This window comes from Heterocephalus glaber, unplaced genomic scaffold (genome assembly GCF_053883595.1).
Source record: "Heterocephalus glaber isolate CG9 unplaced genomic scaffold, H.glaber_assembly_v1.0 deba00001795, whole genome shotgun sequence".
Lineage (NCBI taxonomy): Eukaryota > Metazoa > Chordata > Mammalia > Rodentia > Bathyergidae > Heterocephalus > Heterocephalus glaber.
The window spans coordinates 4,518,453-4,536,552 of NW_028258476.1; the positions used below are offsets into that span (position 1 = coordinate 4,518,453).

Below are 18,100 nucleotides of genomic sequence, written 5' to 3' on the forward strand. Positions count from 1 at the left end.
GTGCAAAGGCCCTGCCTCCAGTATAGCACCCCTCAAAGTAAAATTATCTCAACTACTTTTAATATCAACTTCTACTATCTAGAATAGCTAGAATAATGACTTTGTGAATAGGCAAAATCCTTGTGGGAAGCAATTTCACTGATACCAATATGCATCTAAAGTCATGAAAATGTTCATATTCTTTCAACTCATAATTGCATTACTGATAATTTATCCTAAGGAAATTACCACAGTACAAGCTCTATAAAGGTAAAAACTTTACAGTGGCATGTCGAAAACTCTCAAGTAAATGCTGCAAGAATAAATAAAATAATCTGAAACACAGAGAAGTTAAGCTCACATTTATTATTAGATTGTTTCCCAATTTCTGTTCTTATAAACAATAGGGGGATAAATAAATGGTGAAGAAAATTATGGCACAACAATTTAATAAACTATAAAGCAACTATTTAAACTTATAAATATGAAGAATAAAATAGTCTATAAATATGTTCATGCCAATGCTATGTTGAAAAGTGTATTGTCAGGCTGGGGATATAGCTCAGTGGTACAGCACGAGCACTTACACATACCAGGCCCTGGGTTCAATCTCTAGTGCATATGTGCATATGCCTGTGAGCATGTCTCTCCCTCTCTCTCTCTTTCTTTCTCTCTCTCTCTCTCTCTCTCTCTCTCACACACACACACACACACACACACACACACACACTGTAAAATTCAAATCTATAAAACTCCTAAAAAAACACAGGAGAGAAATCTATGTGATTTTGGATTTGATGATGAAATTTTAGATACAACACCAAAACCATGGTCCATGAAAGAAAAAACTGCTGATTAAACTTTACTAAAGTTAAAAATTGTTCTGCAAAAGACACTGACAAGAGAATGAAACCAGGGCTGGGGATTTAGCTCAGTGGTTCTGGCACCTGCCTCGCAAGCACAAGGTCCCAAGTTCAATCCCCCGTACCAAAAAAAAAAAAAGAAAAAGAAAAGAAAAAGAAAATGAAACCAAGCCACAGAGTTGGAAATACTTACAAAAACACATATCTGACAAACCACCTGTATCCAAAACATACAATGAACTCTGAAGCACAACAATAAGAAAACAACAATCCAATTTTGAAATGGGCAAATATCTGGACAGACACTTCACCAAAAAGATACACAGGTGATAGATAATCATATGAAAAGATGTTCTACACCATTCATAACTGAGGAACTGCAAGTCCAAACAAGATACCATTTCACATCAGACTGCCTATAATTTTAAAAAGGAACATACAAATACCAAATGGTGGTGAAGATATGGAACAGCACTCTCAGTCACTGAATACAAAATGGTACACTCACTTTGGAAGATAGTCTGACAGCTTCTCAGTCTTCCTGCAGGGTCCAACAATCCTACTCCTAGGTATTTACTCACTGAACCAAAAATTTCAATCTACTCAAAACCTGTTCACAAATGTTTACAGCAGCTTTTATTCAATTGTCAAAATCTAGAAATAACCAAGATGTCCACTGATAGGTGAATGGATAAATTATGGAACATTCATATAATCAAGTATTATTCAGCTATAAAGAAATAATTTTTCAAGGAGCTGGGGATTTAGCTCAGTGGTTCCGGAGCCTGCCTCGAAAGCGCAAGGCCCTGAGCTTGATCCTCAGTCCAAAAAAAAAAAAAAGAATACTCAGGGAACATAGAATAAGTGGAAGAAATAATTTTCAAGCCACAAAAAGCCACGGAGAAACTTTTAAGTGCATATTTTTAAGGGAAAGAAGTCAGTCTGCAAAGGCACCTCTTTCATGACTCCAATTATATGACATTTCAAAAAAGACAAAAATGAGTGGTTCCTGGTTACCACAGGTGTGAGGGAGGGACGGAATGAGTATGTGAAGCATGGGAGATTTTTAGTACACCGAAACTATTCTGTGTAACACTGCAATACCGCATACATGACATATGCTTCTGTCAAAACCTATGAACCTCTACAGCACAAAGAATGAACCTTAATGTACACGATCCTTTTTTGAAAATCAGGTGAGAAGAATCCCAGACTGTGACTAAAGAATCTAACAGTATCTCAAAGGTACTTTGTTTGTTTGATTTTTTTTTTTGGTACCAGGGATTGAACTTGGAACCTTGTGCTTGCAAGGTAGGAGGTGGAACCACTGAGCTAAATCCCCCACCCAAGATTTTTTTTTTTTCCTCAAATGTACTTTAAAGAACCTCACTAAACAGGATGGAGAAAAAGGTAGATGGAGCTAAATAAATGGAAATGAATGGAGTCGGTAAGACGGAAGCTAAAAAGAATTGCAAGTACTGCACTCAACTTGATAAAGCTGTTTGCCCAAGCGATACAAGTTAACAATTGTGATACTGCCATGTACAAATAATGAAAATGTACAACTACAAAAATGGATGGCAGATGAGAGTAGGCAAGTTCAAGTTTCTCACTACTGGAGGAGAGTGAAGAGAGAGAATCAGTAAGAACTCTTGTTTAACTTATAGATAGATGGTTACATATGAAATTACTTGTAAAGTATGCATATAGCCAGTCTCCAAACCAAAAACAAGACAGCCAAGTTACTGAAAGTACTTAAAAACTGAGTCAGGGATGGTGGTACCTGCCTGTAATTCTAGATACTTGACAAGCTGAGACAGGAGTATCCCAAGTTCTAGCCTAGCCTGGACAACTTAAGGAGACCTCACCTCAAAATAAAATTTTTTTAAAGGCCCGAGGATGTAGCTCAGCACTCCATGGGTGCCATTTTAAACAGCACCAGGGATTAAAAATTCTTTTAATTTAAAAAAAAATTTTTTTTAGGCAGGGTCTCCCTTTGTAGTTCAGACTGACTCTGAACTCAGTAGGTAGCCCAGGCTGGCCTCTTGCCTCTGCCTCCCGAGTGCTGGGATTACAGGCATGCACCACCGCACCAGGCTAATTTTTCAATTTTTTTAAATAATAAAAATTAAGAAGTATCTCCAAAAAAACCAAAATTGACATGATTTCTCTTAAACCCTAAATTCCCCTATCAGAGAACTAGGACTCCATTATGATTTCTTTGTAAATAATTCAATAATGAGGGAGTACCATTCCATTTTCTGCTACGAAAATAAAACCAAGATCTAAAATTTTCAAGTCAGAAAAATGTCATGTTTTGAATTAAATGGCATTTTATTTTCATCAAGGAAGCTAGACTCACAAAACAATTTTACTAATTATACATTTATCCATCCTTGTTTCTTTCTCTCTCCACCAAAAAAACCCTACAAAACTACCTCTTTTCAGCCATAGTTGAGTGTAACCATTCTCCGCCTGAGCTATTGCCCAAATACACGTGACCTGACAGAACAGCTCAGATACAGGCTGAGCAGACAAGAGACCCTGGGTTCAATACCCAACATCCCCTCCCTTCAGAAAAAGAATCACATCAAAGTCATAGGGTTCCAAACAGTACGTTTCTCTTGTCATGTAAGGGTGTGTGTGTGTGTGCGTGCGCCTGTGTGTGTACTGCAGTTCAGAGGCTCAGGAACTTGACATTCTAGGCAAGCACTCTACACTGAGCTATATCCCTAGCCCATCAAACATTTTTTTTTTTGATACTGGGATCGAACTCGAGACCTTGTGCTTGTGAAGCAGGCGCCAGAACCACTGAGCTAAATCCCTGGCCCTCATCAAACATTCTTTTAACACAGTAATTCTGATACATTACAGCACTCTGACCTAGGAAAAAAAGAACACAGAAGTATCTTAACTGAAATTATAACCAGAAGGCAATACAAAAATTAAACTCGAATTAGAAATCATCTTTGGTAAATGAGGGAGAAACAAAGGTCAACTGCATTTAGATGAAATAGATTTCCAGCCTTCTGTGAAGAGCCCAAATTCACAAATACTTTGGTGCCTTCTTTAAGTATCAAAAGCAATATTCAATCTTTAAAACATGGCTTTGTTTTTGAGATGAGGGTTTTCTATGTTGCACATGTTGGTTTCATGCTCATGGACTCGAGCGATCCTCCCACCCCTGCCTCCGAGTAGCTGTGTATCAATATTTATAAAACACTTACATCCACAAATTTAACAGTGGGCAAAAAGAATAATAATAACAGTAAAGTTTGGCACTACCAAAGTTGAGAAACTAAGAAGTGGGTCAATCAACATCTAGTGTGCACCAAAAGGAGAAAAGAGAATAAATAACTTTTTAAGTAAGCTGCTTAACATCACCAAGACTTTTAACCTTTGGCTGCCTATTGTACTCAATAAACAATGCTGCCTCAGGAAAAGAACAAAAAAACCTTATTTGTTTTCAATCTTATTTTCAACCTTAACACCTCCAGCCAGAAATAACAAGGATGGGAAGGAGTGATAGATTCCTCAAATTTTCTAATTCCAAGGTAATCGGTATACAAAATACAATCAACTCAGGTAGATTTATTTCTGAATAAATGAATCATATTCGTCATTCTGGAGGAAAAGTAGAATAAGCTTTAAGATATTTATAAAATAAATATAAAAATATAATCAAGCTAGGGCCAGGGATTTAGCTCAGTGGTTTGCCGCCTGCTGTGCAAGCACAAGGACTCGAGTTCGATCCCCGTACCCCAAAAAAAGAAAGTCTATCATAATTACCTAATTACCTGTAAAGCAACATAATCACTTGTCACCAAGAATAAAACCAAACTCATTTCTTTTCCTCAGTAGAATATAAAATTCTAGTTTGAGAATTCTAAAATAGCTTCTCAGGCTGGGGATTTAGCTCAGTGGTTCTGGTGCCTGCCTCGCAAGCACAAGGTCCTGAGTTCGGTACCAATAAATAAATAAATAAATAAATAAATAAATAAAATAGCCTCATATTAAAACTAGTAAGGCTATAAATTTTGCTCCAGGTTGTCAGATTATAAGCAGCTTACACCTGTTGTCACAGCAAAACAACATGGTCGCTTTTAACTCTCAAAAGTGTCATTTGGGTGATAAACTATATTGTCCTCTTAGTTTTGGTATATTTTATCTCTGGAAAACTTCTATTAAGATATACACAGTCCCGGGGCACTTGTATTTACTGGTTTGGATAACTAAAGGCAGAAAAGTACTTAAGGGACTTGGAGGAACTGCCCTAAATTTATTCATCGGGTAAGGGGTGGAGAGAGACTTCAAAGCCAACTGGATTTAAGGAAATTCTTGGGGCTCCTATCCTCACCTCCCCTGTAATCCCTGCCTGGCCAGGTGCCGTCCTCTGAGCTCTCCCATGTTCCCAGGGCTCACTCCGGGAATGCAACTGCCTGCTGCTCTGCTGAATTCCCTGCTAGATCCTAGGTTTCCACACAGCAAACACTGTGCTGTCCAGCTTTCTATCCTCACTGTCTAATACCATGTTTGTCACATACTAAGCACTCATTAAAATGCTTTCCTGAATGAGCAGAAAAACTAAGGCTAGCACACAAACACAATAATGTTTTTCCTTCATGCATTTCTATAACTGCATTCATTTTTAACTTTTAAACTGGTTTCATTGTTTGGAGAGTAGTTCTAAGGATCTGTGCATGCTCTACATTTTTCAAACACTAGTATTAGTGATCATTTTGCTTTCTATTATGGCAGCGAGTAGAATTAATATATAAGAATAGAAAATAGGGCCAGGGATTTAGCTCAGTGGTTTCACTGCCTGCTGCGCAAGCGCAAGGACCCGAGTTTGATCCCCGGTACCAAAAAAAAAAAAAAAAAGAATAGAAAATAATCATTCATGGTGGCACCCTTCTTTAATTCCAGGACTCCAGAATGCTGAGGCAGGAGAAACAAAAGTTCAAGTCCCTCCCTGGGAACTTAGACCCTGTCTCAAAAAATACAAAGAGTGGAGGGCTGGAGTTTAGCTCAGTGGTTTCACCGCCTGCTGCGGAAGTGCAAGGACCAGAGTTCAATCCCCAGTACCAAAAAAAAACAAACAAACAAAAAAACAAAGAGTGGGCTGGGGATTTAGCTCAGTGGTGCCACCACCTCCCTTGCAAGTGCAAGGTTCTGAGTTCGATCCCTGGTACCATAAATGAATAAATAAAAATAAAAAGAATGGAGGATAGTTCTGTCTTTTAGGTTTTTTTCCTCAGGCCTGCATCGCACTATGGCTCAGTGCGAAGATCCTGGGTTCAACCCCCAGCACCAAAAAAAAAACAAAACACAAAGAACAGAATATTACAATTACGTAAGCAATTTCAAAATGAAGATATGTTTTCTTTTTACTCAAAATGCACTGAAAACAGTAACAAAGTAAATACTGATTCCAAGAAGAAAGGTGATAAGGAATAAGAAATAAACATTTAATGAACGTGTTATATGCATGAAAAAGCCATAATGAAACCCAATATTCTGGACAATTAATACATACTAATAGAAAATATCTATATATTGAAAAAAGAAAAAGATTCAATAACATTTAAAAATTAAGCTATTATTTTGTGTTCATTCTGACAATATTCTATTGTAATTACATTGTTTTATCTCATGAAATCTAAATGTACCACATTTGGCATAAAAATAATTTAAGCACAATGCCTTTACTCACATATGAGAAGCTAAATAATTACCAGTAAACTCTTGAAGTTCTGATACTAAAACTCCAAAATACAACAAACTTACTTTGCTAAGATACTTCGTTTTTTCAAATTCTGTCCTGAAAACTGTGTGGGGGGCCATGTTTGACCGCTGGTCCTTGCTCACACCAGGCTAAGTGTTCTACCATGGAGCTTCATTCCCAGCCCCACCCCCTCACTTCTTTGAGACAGTATTTTGCTAAATTGCCCAGGGTGGCCTTGAATTTGAGATCCTTCTGCTTCAACCTCCTTTGGCGCTAGGATTCCAGGTGAGTAGCTAGGACTACGTAAGGGCACCATCACCCACACCTCATCTTTGAAAACTTGAGCAGCATATAGGAACTCTACTGAAAAAGCAAACAAGGCTGAGTGTGACAATGGGTTATACCTTCACACACTGGACAATGAATGTTAGAAATAGGGGAAAGTTACTAACAGCCATGATGATCTCCCTAACCTGATTACTGCATTTGGCTTCTACAGACATCATTTCTGAAAATCACTCACTGAAGTTATTCTTTAGCAGAACATAACCAGTCCTAATTTTCCAACACCAACTCATAGTCTGAGATCTGCTACACTTTCAATAACTGCCTACATTTGGGCAATTTAAGTGCAAACCTCAAATGTTTTTAATTTGTTAAAATTATCACATGAAAGATAAAGAGTAACATCTTACTTCATCAACAATCTTGGTTTGCAAGTCAGGTAAATTGCCACAGAAGGAATCAATTATTTGAAGTTCCGGTTCACTACAACTCCTGAATCACCACACAATGCAATCCAAAGGCATGACTCCTCCTGTGATCTGACGCCCGGGGATTTAGCTCACTGGTTTCGCCACCTGCTGATCTGATGATTTGCTCTGGAGCCACAGACTGTACCTTGAGACCAACCACACGTTCTTTAAATGTTCATTTATCCTGAGAGACATTGTACATGGATGTGAATAGCGTACATCAAAACTGTGTAAAACAAAAACAGCTCAAACTTCATCTGTGAAAGATAACCTTTCAAAAGTAATAATATACTTTTGAAGGAATATGGCCCTTTGGCAATCAAATATCATGTCTTTTTTTTTTTTTTTTGGTACTGGGGATTGAACTCGGGTCCTTGCGCTTGCGCAGCTGGCGGCAAGACCACTGAGCTAAATCCCCGGCCCTATCATGTCTTAATAGAATTAAACACGTCAATTTATTTTGGAAGTTGAGGAACACTGACTACAAATTCTGTAAGTCTGTAGCCTATTTCAACACATCAAAAAAGAAGAAAGAGCCAGGGATTTAGCTCAGTAGTTTCGCCGCCTGCTGTGCAAGCGCAAGGACCCGAGTTTGATCCCCGGTACCAAAAAAAAAAGAAGAGTAGGATCTTTCCCATATCGGTAATATAAAATCCAAACGAATAGGACAAAACTAAAATAATCTATCAATACATAACCCCACAAAGGAAGCTTTGGTGTCACGTTTCCTTGAATTGCCAACACCAAGTACAGAGAACAAAACTTTGCTGTTTTCAAATAAAGAGAGATGCAGGTTACATATCTTAGAAAAATAGATGTAAAAACTGTTTAACCCTATCAGACTCAAAATGACTGTAAAAACTAAGTAATCATCAAAGTATATTTAGTAGACAAACTTTACAAATGACAACTTTTCTAGATGATTAAACTAATCAGCAAAAGAAGTACAGAAAGTTCTCAAAACTTGTGGAGGTCACTATATTTTCCAAGATATCCAAATATGGATTTAAGCTAACTCCTAATTTTTTAAACATACTAAATAAATAGAACCTAAACTAGATTCACACAGATACCTGCAGTACTGGGGTGGTGAAACTTCCTAATTAATTTCATTGAATAGTTCTGTAAGAATAATCAGCCTCTTGAAAGCAGCTGGGAGAGTATCCACATCAGCAGCTGACTCTCTGCAGATGACTCTGTACTTGTCCAAAGGGAAGTAAGCTAATTACTTGTTCACAGACTATAGAATACTTAGATCTGCCATTCTAGTCTTGCTCTAAGGTGTGAAACAAGAATCTAAAAAGTTTGAGATAGGAACGGGGTTATAGCAGAGGTACAGTTCACCAAGTACAAGGCCCTGGGTTCAATCCCCAGTACAAAAAAAGGAACCAGGGGGCCGGGGATTTAGCTCAGTGGTTCCACCACCTGCCTCGCAAGCTAAGGACCCGAGTTCAATCCCCGGTACCAAAAAACAAACAAACAAACAAACAAAAGGAACCAGGGCCGGGGATTTAGCTCAGTGGTTCCGCTGCCTGCCTTGCAAGCAAAAAGACCCAAGTTCGATCCCCGGTACTGAGAAAAAAAAAAAAAGGAACCAAAAATATATTTTGCTTAAGCGAAAATATATCATTCAAAAGATGTTTTCATAAGCCAGGCATAGGGGCACATACCTATAATCCTAACATTCTGGGAGGCTGAGGTGGGAGGATCTCAAATTTGAGTCTAGCCTGGGCAACTTAGTCACTTAGGGAAATAGTCTGAAAATTAAAAATTTAAAAAGGGGATGTGGTGGAGGTGTAAGTCAGTGCAAAGGCACTGGGTTCAATACCCATTACTGCCAAAAAACCAAGTGTCTTCATAAAACCGGAAGTTCACTGAAGGAAGTACAAATATATAAGGGCACTGAAATACAGCTCCTTAACTCAGCAACTCAAATATTGAGCAGACAAGGTCATCTCCTCATCTATTATGAGAACCATATTTAGTTGGCAAGAGCCAATAAATGATAAAAGGACTACACACATAATTGCCTGGCAATGACTAATACATCAAAAAATTGAATACTGAGGAACTCCTTACATTACTCAAAGTGCAAAAATTCACTTTTTTCATTCTGAAGGTAGATTTCAGGTATAAATTTTAGTACCATTTTAAGTTCCTTGTCTCCAGTCCCCTCAACTCCCATCAACATGTTGTGTGCCAAAATAAAAGATTTAAGGGCGGCATCTTCAAATTAGAGGAACAGACTTAAAGTATAGCTAAAACAAAACATCATAATTAGGGCACAGCACAAGAAGGCCTGCCACATATAAGGATGAAAATCTTATCAAAATAAACCCAACAAGAAGCATAATCATAAAACACAAGATAGAAGCATATTTCAGAAGGTGGACTGGACTATGAAGTAAAATTCATACGCTAATTAAAGACACCCAGATTTCCATCAGCTGTTCCTAGGTCTGGGTGTTAGAGCTTAGTTGTTCTTAGTTCCCTTCTTTATATAGTACAAGGCAGTCCAAGAGACTAGACACTATGGAATTCTTCTAGTTCTGTTAGTGACTTTCCTCTTTGGCCTCTGAAGTTATTCAACCTCTTCAGGGAAATAATACAAACAAAATTCAGAGGAAGTCCTGAGTATCAATGCACATACAATTATATTTGGAGCTCATATAAAGAATAAAACCCAAATTTCTTAGCAATGCATTCGAAGCCATTTTTATCTTATTTCAACCTTATTTTCCAGTTTCTATCATCACAGTTGTGTATAAACGGCAATATTAGGTCTCCTGCTATCCTAAGAATTTTTCACATCTTCCCCACTCTGCTCAGTTTCCTCAGCCAGTGAAATCTTCCCTCTTCTCTGTTAATGAAATGGTATTTGTCTTTCAGTGACAGTTTAAACTAGCTCTGACCTAGCTCTCCAACAGTCTTAAGCACATTCACTCTTTCTACCAATTTCACAGTTTGCCCTTCACCTCCATGATTCCACTTTCCTCTACAAACAGGCAATTGTTAGCTCTAGCTTCGACACAGCAGTGTAGGCTTCTCAGGGCAGGGACACAGGGACACCGTGACTCACGTCCAGCAGGACTTCTCACAACTCTGTGCTCCACTGTGGAACCAGACCGAATGTAAAACAGCAGTGGGCCATGAGGAAAAATGATGCCCAAATCAGTGTTTTTCAGATGGTGGATCACAACCTAACAAATTGTGGAATTAATGTGGGGGCCACCATCAGCATTCAAAAACCAAAACAAACAAATACAAAACCTAACCTGAAATACAAAATGCATTTCTTGCTGTGAGTTGCAATTTTTAAAAAAATATTCTAGCCAGGCACGTTGGCACATGCCTATAGATCTAGCCAGCACTCAGGAGACTGAGACAGGAAGATCACGAATTCAAGGATAGCCTGGACTACATGGTTGAGACTCTGTCTCAAAGCAAAAAAAAGGAAAAAACAAAGACTAAAACCACCTAATGATTTTTCCCAAATGTATCACCCATGCATAGGCTCTTACTGGGCTGCCTGTGTGGAGCACGGGAAGCATCTATGTAGCTGACAGCTGAAGAACATAATGAACCTAACTGGCTCCAATCTAAGCCACTAGGACAGCCACAATATCCTCTGTCAGTGGTGCCATCACCTAACAAGTGGACTCAGCACTGATCATGCTCGTAAAGCACCTCTTCTGTGGCTGTAAGTTATGAAGTGTGGGCTTGTCAATTAAGCCTCTTTGCTTATCTACCAGATCATAGGAATTATTCCCAGTGAGACTTATCTTTAAAGTATGTAACTATCCTTGAGGGCATGGTAATAAGCCCTCACCTAAAACAAACTAGTCAGTGGTGGTCAAAAAGACAACAACTTGTAATACTCAGAAAAATCTTTACGTTTACTAATGAAAGATCTTTCTCTGGTCACAGCAATCTGTGGAAGTGGTTTCTAAAGACAAGGTAATGCTACTTCCCAAGACCAAACTACGTACAAAATTAAAAGTATTTTGAAGTTACAACTATGATCGTCATGCTGTCTCTGCTAATAACCAACATGTGTAGCAACAATAAGGACAAAGAATGCCTGCTTTAGTCCCTCACCTCTCACCCAATTTAACAACAAGGAGATGAAGGGTAAATAAAAATATAAGATGGTTACATTTCACAATGGTAGAAAAAGCTCAACTGCTATTCAGGCTTACAGGAATATAATCACATTTTAACAATTTTAAGTAACTATTCACAGTCAAGGGTAGTTGACTATTAACAGTGAAGAACAGCTGAAAAAATGCCAGTATAGCGATACACAGCTGTAGTCCCAGCACTCTGGAAGGCTGAGGCAGGAAGACTGCAAGTTTAAGTCCAACTTAGGCAATTCTGTGACTTAGTCGCAAAATTTAAAAAGGACCAGGGTTGTAGCTCAGTGCAAAGGCCCTGGATTCAATCCCCAGTACCAAGGGGCGGGGGGGGGGGGGGGGGATAGCTGAAAAAATCAAAGAAATGGAAACTATACTAGATTTAGAATCCAAAGACCTGGATTTAATTCTGGCTGTCACTCATTATTACCGTACTATTCAGTTTCCACTCATAAAAGGGATAATTTTACTCAGTTATTCAGCAAGTATTTGTTGAAAAATACCTTCTATGTACCACCCGACATTTGGCTAGGATTCAACAAATACATACAATATTTGAGGTCGTCCCTGCCTTCAAAGGTGCTTATAATTTGCCTATCTCACAGGGCTTTTATGAAATTCACGTGCAAAACACTGCAAACTGTGACACCATACAGGCTGCAGAGTGGCATGATGATTCTGATTACTTGTTTTACTTAACCATCTACCTTTACCGCAAGAGCTTAGCAAGATCCAATAAATAAAGTGTAAATAATCAAATAGAAAATGTATTACTTAACTGGTTTTCCATTTAGGCTGGTATTCAAGATCCTAACAAATCGCTATTCATTTTCAGGACCTTTTTTTTTTTGGTACCGGGGATCAAACTCAGGTCTTTGTGCTTGCGTAGCAGGCGGTGAAACCACTGAGCTAAATCCCCAGCCCTCGCTATTCATTTTCATAGTCTTAGCTCATGACTCTCAATACTGTATAACCATAATCACAAAATTAAGAATACAGGCCTATGATCTGCAGTACTGCTCTGGGCATGTGACTCAGTATGTGGGCTGCATTCCCTACACCTGGCAAAGAAGTAAAAATTAAAGATGTCTAGACTTCAGGCAAGACCTCCTGAATCACAACCCTTAAAAGGTGAGCCTGAGAATCTTTATTTTTAAAAAAAGTAAATACATTTTAACAGAAAACAAAATACAAAATAACTTTTTGGAAAACAGAAATATTTAATCCTTTCCCCATACATTAGAACTTGCTTTATCCTCAGGGCACAGTTTGACATGTGCATGAGCACTCAGGAGAGAATCTATATTTTTGTGGGGTTTTTTTGGTACTGGGGATCAAACTCAGGTCCCTGCGCTTTCGAGGCAGGCGGCCAAACCACTGAGCTAAATCCCCGGCCCGAGAATCTATATTTTTAACAGGCACAACCAAGTGATTCTTACACATACTAAAACTTGAGAACCACTGCCACGAAAATTTCCTTTGATCGATAACCATTTCAAATACTATTATCAAAATCTACCTGGAAAATGTGAACCAAATAGAACTCAGTTACAACTACGAAAGCAGCTCTTGAGAAAGTATTTATCAGTCCATGTTACATGACTCACTCAACTTATAAAAATACTTCTCTTAAAAAAAACCAAACTTCTCTTGACACCAACCTTTTTATTCAATTATTTCCAAACTGTCACAGATAATGAAGATTAAAAACTGACTCTCTATAAACAATTATATACATATGGTCTATTTAGCCTATAGTTACCCAAGGGAAAGTTGATGGGTGTACTACCGGATTGCTATTCAGGAAGAAAGCATATATTTTCTAACTAGCATAATATAGTGATTTTGAATGTTTGCAAGCCAACCATAGGGACCTATGCTCAAAGACCCCACTACCAAATACTAAACAGACAAAAAAGCCAAGAGACAAATCTAATCCCTCAAAAACAGCCACAAATCCACATCCTGTGCACACTAAAACTCTCCAAAAGGAATCTCTCAAGGAATCAGCCAAAAGCCCTTACTACTGCCAGGTGTGATGGTGCATGCCTGTGATCTCAGCACTTCGGTTTGGGTGGAGGAGGCATGAGGATCGCCATGAGTTCAATGTCAGCCTGGAATACATAGTGAGTTCAAGGCCAGCCTGCACTGCAAAGGCCGGCCGTCTCGGGCCAGGGATTTAACTCAGTGGTTTCGCTGCCTGCGGTGGAAGCTCAAGGACCTGAGTTCAATCCCTGGTACCAAAAAAAAAAAACAAAGTAAGGCCCTGTCTCTACTTTAACCTTAAAAAAAATTAACCTAAGGCCAGTTACTTCCCATACTATATAATTAGTCCAAATACACTTATTTTGGTTTTATCTGTTGAAAGTATCCCTTACCCATTAGCCTCCAAGTACATACACATCAAAGAGAAGACAGTTGATGCACCTTACACTGGGAAAATTATAAGTCAGAGACTAACAATGCCAGTCAAGAAAACTTTCCTTCTGCAGTAAAATTTAGAGCCCCGAGGGCTTCTTCATATTGTAGTACCAAGCCCTGCAATGTGACTCCTAAGCCTCTTAGAATGTAGTGAGAAAAGACAAACTAAACCACACCAGCTTCATTTCAGTTTAATGATTGTTCCAAGATTCACTGAGGACAGAGTCTTGGTAAGCAGACTAAAAAGACAAAGAAAATGATGCTCTTGTGTCCAAGCTTGTAAGCCCCTTTACATCTCAAGGTTGTTCTGTTCTTTCACACCTTTGAGTCATCCAAGAAATTATGATATGTAAAAATTGGAATAAAAATAATTTTTACATAGAGGAAACAGGTCTAAAATAGGATAAAGTCTTAAATAGCAATTATCAAGGTCCCGACAACCACCTGTGATTTGATACAAATGATACATCTTCACAATGAGAATCCACCTATCCCTAGCTCTGGCTCCACTTGGCACTTCAGCAGCAAGGAAAGTTTTCCTGGCACAACAGGGAGAGTGAACTTAAAAGAACTTGAGGGACAAAGAAAAGCTCAGAGTGTTGCCTAAAGAATGCTTTGGGAAAATCAGCATCAATCAGATCAGATCAAAACAAATGGCAAGAACAGAAAGAATCACATTTTGGGCTGGGGTGTAGCTCAATGGCAGAGCACCTGCCTAGCACGTGCAAAGTCTGGGATCCAATCCTCCGCACCACAAAAAAAAGAAAGGATGGAGGGAAGGAGATGGGAGGGAAGGAGGTAAGCAGGCAGGCAGGGAGGAAGGGAAGAGGGGGAGGGAGAGAGGTACCCCCAACTGAGATTTCAGAGAATTTACCAAGTAGCTGAGCTTTGTGTTGCAACTATCACAACTTCCACTGCACAATGGAGAAGTTTCAAAGAATTTGGAAATCAAAATACATATACCTAGAAGGGTGAGCAACCAATGCCAGGAAGATTTCTGATTACCATACCCTTCAAGAGAGGTCTAGGCAAAAATTCTTTTCCTCAACTAAAACTAAAATAAATAATACTGTAGGAGACTATAGCTAACATGATCTAGGGCCAGGCATTTAGCTCAGTGGCACCGCACCTGCCTGGCAAAGCGCAAGGTCCTGAGTTTGATTCCCGGTACCGAAAAAAGAAAAAATATAAACACATATATAGCTAACATGATCTACCATGTGTTGAAAAAACAAACACAGCTGATGACCTCCCAAAGACACAGAGTCTTCCATTCACCACTAAGGAGTGCCAAAAAGCAGTGTCTTTTCCACACAAGTCTTCCCAGGTTCCCAGCCTGAAGCAGGGCCTGAGGCAAGTCCCTCTACCTATCCTGTGAGATCATCTGAGATCTCCTTTAAAGGACCTAGTTTATAAAAAAGGAGCCCTCAAGAACCAAGCGTGAGGGCAAATGCATGAGATCCCAGCACTGGGAGGCTGAAGCAGGAGGACTGCCATGAGTTCAAGGCCAGCCTGGGCTACATAGTAAGTTTGAGACCAGCCTGAATTACAAGCAAGATCCTGTCTCAAAAAACAAAACTAAACAACAAAACAAAACAAAACAAGGAGCCCTCAACTAGGCTGGCTGTAGTTCCCTATAGAATTGTTTTAATTTAGTTGCTGTAGAATCTATAAAGAGTAAATTACTTGGCACCTTATAAATTTATAATTTTAAATACTTTAAATCTAATAATAAACAGCTAGACCCAAAGTTAACTTCCAAAGGAAAAATAAGACAGTTCCAAGAGCTTCTATCAGAAGAAAATATTAGCAACAGATTGTGAGTTATCTAGAAAGAAAATAACTAGGTGCTCTAGTACAAGAAATCAAAAAAACTACTTACTGTATTCTGTACCTAAATGTCTTGCTCCCCAAAAGACTAAGAATATATTGTCAGAGAATACTAGAAAACAGTATGTAGGACGTTAATGAGAAAAGTAAGCATCTATTACAGAAAGGACACAAGAGAGGTACAGTATCTCTGAACACAGTGAGCTACTCTTTCTTGATGTGTAAGAAAAGAAGAAACAGAACGACTGGGTACCACAGAGTAAGACAGTCATGGATAAAAGGGTAAGGGGCACAAGATATGAGAAGGAAGAAATGGACCCTGTAAGATCAGACTTTGAAGATACCATCATCCCCTTGGAATCCCTTAGATGAACCTACGGTTTTACAAGAGAAAAAAAATGTGGTTGTGGAAATTACAATGGAGATAAAATGTTTTTAAAATGAGAAAGACTTCATAGGGGCAAGAACAAAAATGTGGAAAAAAAGAACATACAATATAGATCCACTAAGGAGAGAAACACAGAAGTGAAGACCGCTGAGAACACAGACAATGCCAGCACACAGCACCTACAAGTCAACCAGCAACATCTATATGAATTTTAATATAAAGCACAAAAACACAAACAACACCTAGATTAAGGTAGTGGAAGAGGTCTACACAGAAACTGCAGGACTAGGCAACGTCCGACAAGCTTTAAGGAATGCGGTGGGGAAGTGCGGAGTATGATGGGGGAGCGACTGCAGCAGCAAGAGGGTAGGCTGCAGCAGAAGCAGCCTTAAAAAAAAGGGAAAGGAACCTACAGGAGAAAAAGAATAAATTAAAGTGAAGTGCGGGATCCAGAAGCACAAGGAGAGAAGATGGAGCTGGGCATGTCCTAAAAAATGGAGAGGTCAAAGACCCAAAAGAGGGTGGTAGTTTGGCAGAAGTAGAAGCCAGGAGAGCGCCACCATCATCCTGACTCAAAAAAGAAGTGTAAGTATGATGCAGGAGTGAAGGCTGCGGGCCAGCGTGGACTCGGAGGGATATGGTGATGGAAACGCTAGACTCAAAATCAGGGTGTAATTCCGGGACTAGGGGTAGGAGAAACGAGGGCCAAGCCCTCCCCACAAAAGGCAAAGGTCAGAAAGGAAGGTGTACTCTTCAGGGTGTGCATACAAGGAGAAGACGAAAGGATGGCAGTAAGATGGGAAAATGCAGGGGGTCCTTAAGGAGAAGGAAAAGATAGATACGTAAGGAAAGAAAAAGGAGTGGAGTAGGGAAGGCTGTGTTTCCGGAGGAAAAGTAGGAGCAGACCCGAGGTTCTGCTTACTTGGTTTAGAGGGCAGAAGGGACAGTCCACAGGGACTGAGGGGAGTGGTGGAGAACAGGAAACTACGAGGCTAAAGACGAGAACTTGGGGGAGGACCCGGTATTGGCCGGTTCCGAAAAGGAGGTGCCGTCAGTAAGGAGCAGAAGACGTTCATTAGCAGGCAGTGAGGAGCAGGAAACAGCGTGATAAAAGGGGAAGACAGAGGGGCAGAAAACAGCCAAAGGCGTGAGGGCAGGGTTTTGTAAAAGCACCCGAGGAATCAGACTGGAGGGGTGGGAGCCGGGCCGGGGGAGGGTCAGCCCACGCGGAGGCCGGTGGGGGGTGCTGCGGCCTGCGGTGACAGGGATGAGGGCAGAGGCAGGGACAGGCGGAGGGGCCCCGATACTCACACCTCCAGGATGCGGTCCCCCTTGCGCACCCCGGCCCGATCGGCCGCCCCCCCGGGCAGCACGGCGCTCACATGCTGCAGCGGCGCGTACAGCTCCCCGTTGATGCTCCGCAGCTGCCCGCCCTCGCTCACTTGGCCCCGCACGTTGAAGCCGTAGCCGGACTCGGACTTGACGATGCGCACGACCCGCGGGCCGCCGCCGCCGCCGCCGCCGCCGCCGTTCCCGGCGCAGTGGAGCCCAGATCCCCCACCGCCGCCGCCGCCTCCGTTCCTGTGAGGGGCTGAGGGGTGAATCCCTTCCCCGTCCTCGTCCGCCATCTTGCGAGCAGGCGAGCCCTACCCCCGCCCCCCTACGCCTCCACTCCCTCCTGGCGCGCACTCGCCCTCCTCGGCAGCCGCGCGACCCCAGGCGCGTGCGCTCGCTCGGCCGGCAGCGGGACCAAGTCGGCCACGGAGCCTCTGGCGGGGGGGAAAGGGAGGCGGGGGCGGGGGAAAGCGGACGGTTGGGCGCCGCGGGGCCTCCTGGGAGATGTAGTTTCTAGGCGGTGGGGGCGGGGTCACACGACGCGTTCGGGAACGAGCCATGCTGGGAGTTGTGGTTCAGCTATTAGGCGGTTCGGTTAATGGGTGGTAAAAAGCTTGCATCCCAGCAGCCAGCATAACAGCAAGTTCACCTATTGATACAGGGCAACTTTC

The 18,100-nt window shown here is 40.8% G+C and overlaps 1 protein-coding gene across 7 annotated transcripts in view; it reads right to left on the minus strand.

Moving 5' to 3' along the window:
- Snx27 (sorting nexin 27) overlaps positions 1 to 17,874 on the minus strand; it is an 86,772-nt gene extending 68,898 nt beyond the window's left edge. The window contains exon 1 of one of the 7 annotated variants that reach the window (XM_087203320.1): positions 17,477 to 17,874. In XM_087203320.1, the coding sequence (XP_087059446.1) occupies positions 17,477 to 17,722 (246 nt within the window). In that variant the 5' untranslated portion in view covers positions 17,723 to 17,874. Of the gene's footprint in view, positions 1 to 17,405 lie in introns of all 7 variants that reach the window. The other 6 variants (XM_087203318.1, XM_004854081.3, XM_087203321.1 and 3 more) reach the window with 6 other exon arrangements.
- Positions 17,875 to 18,100: the final 226 nt, after the last annotated feature.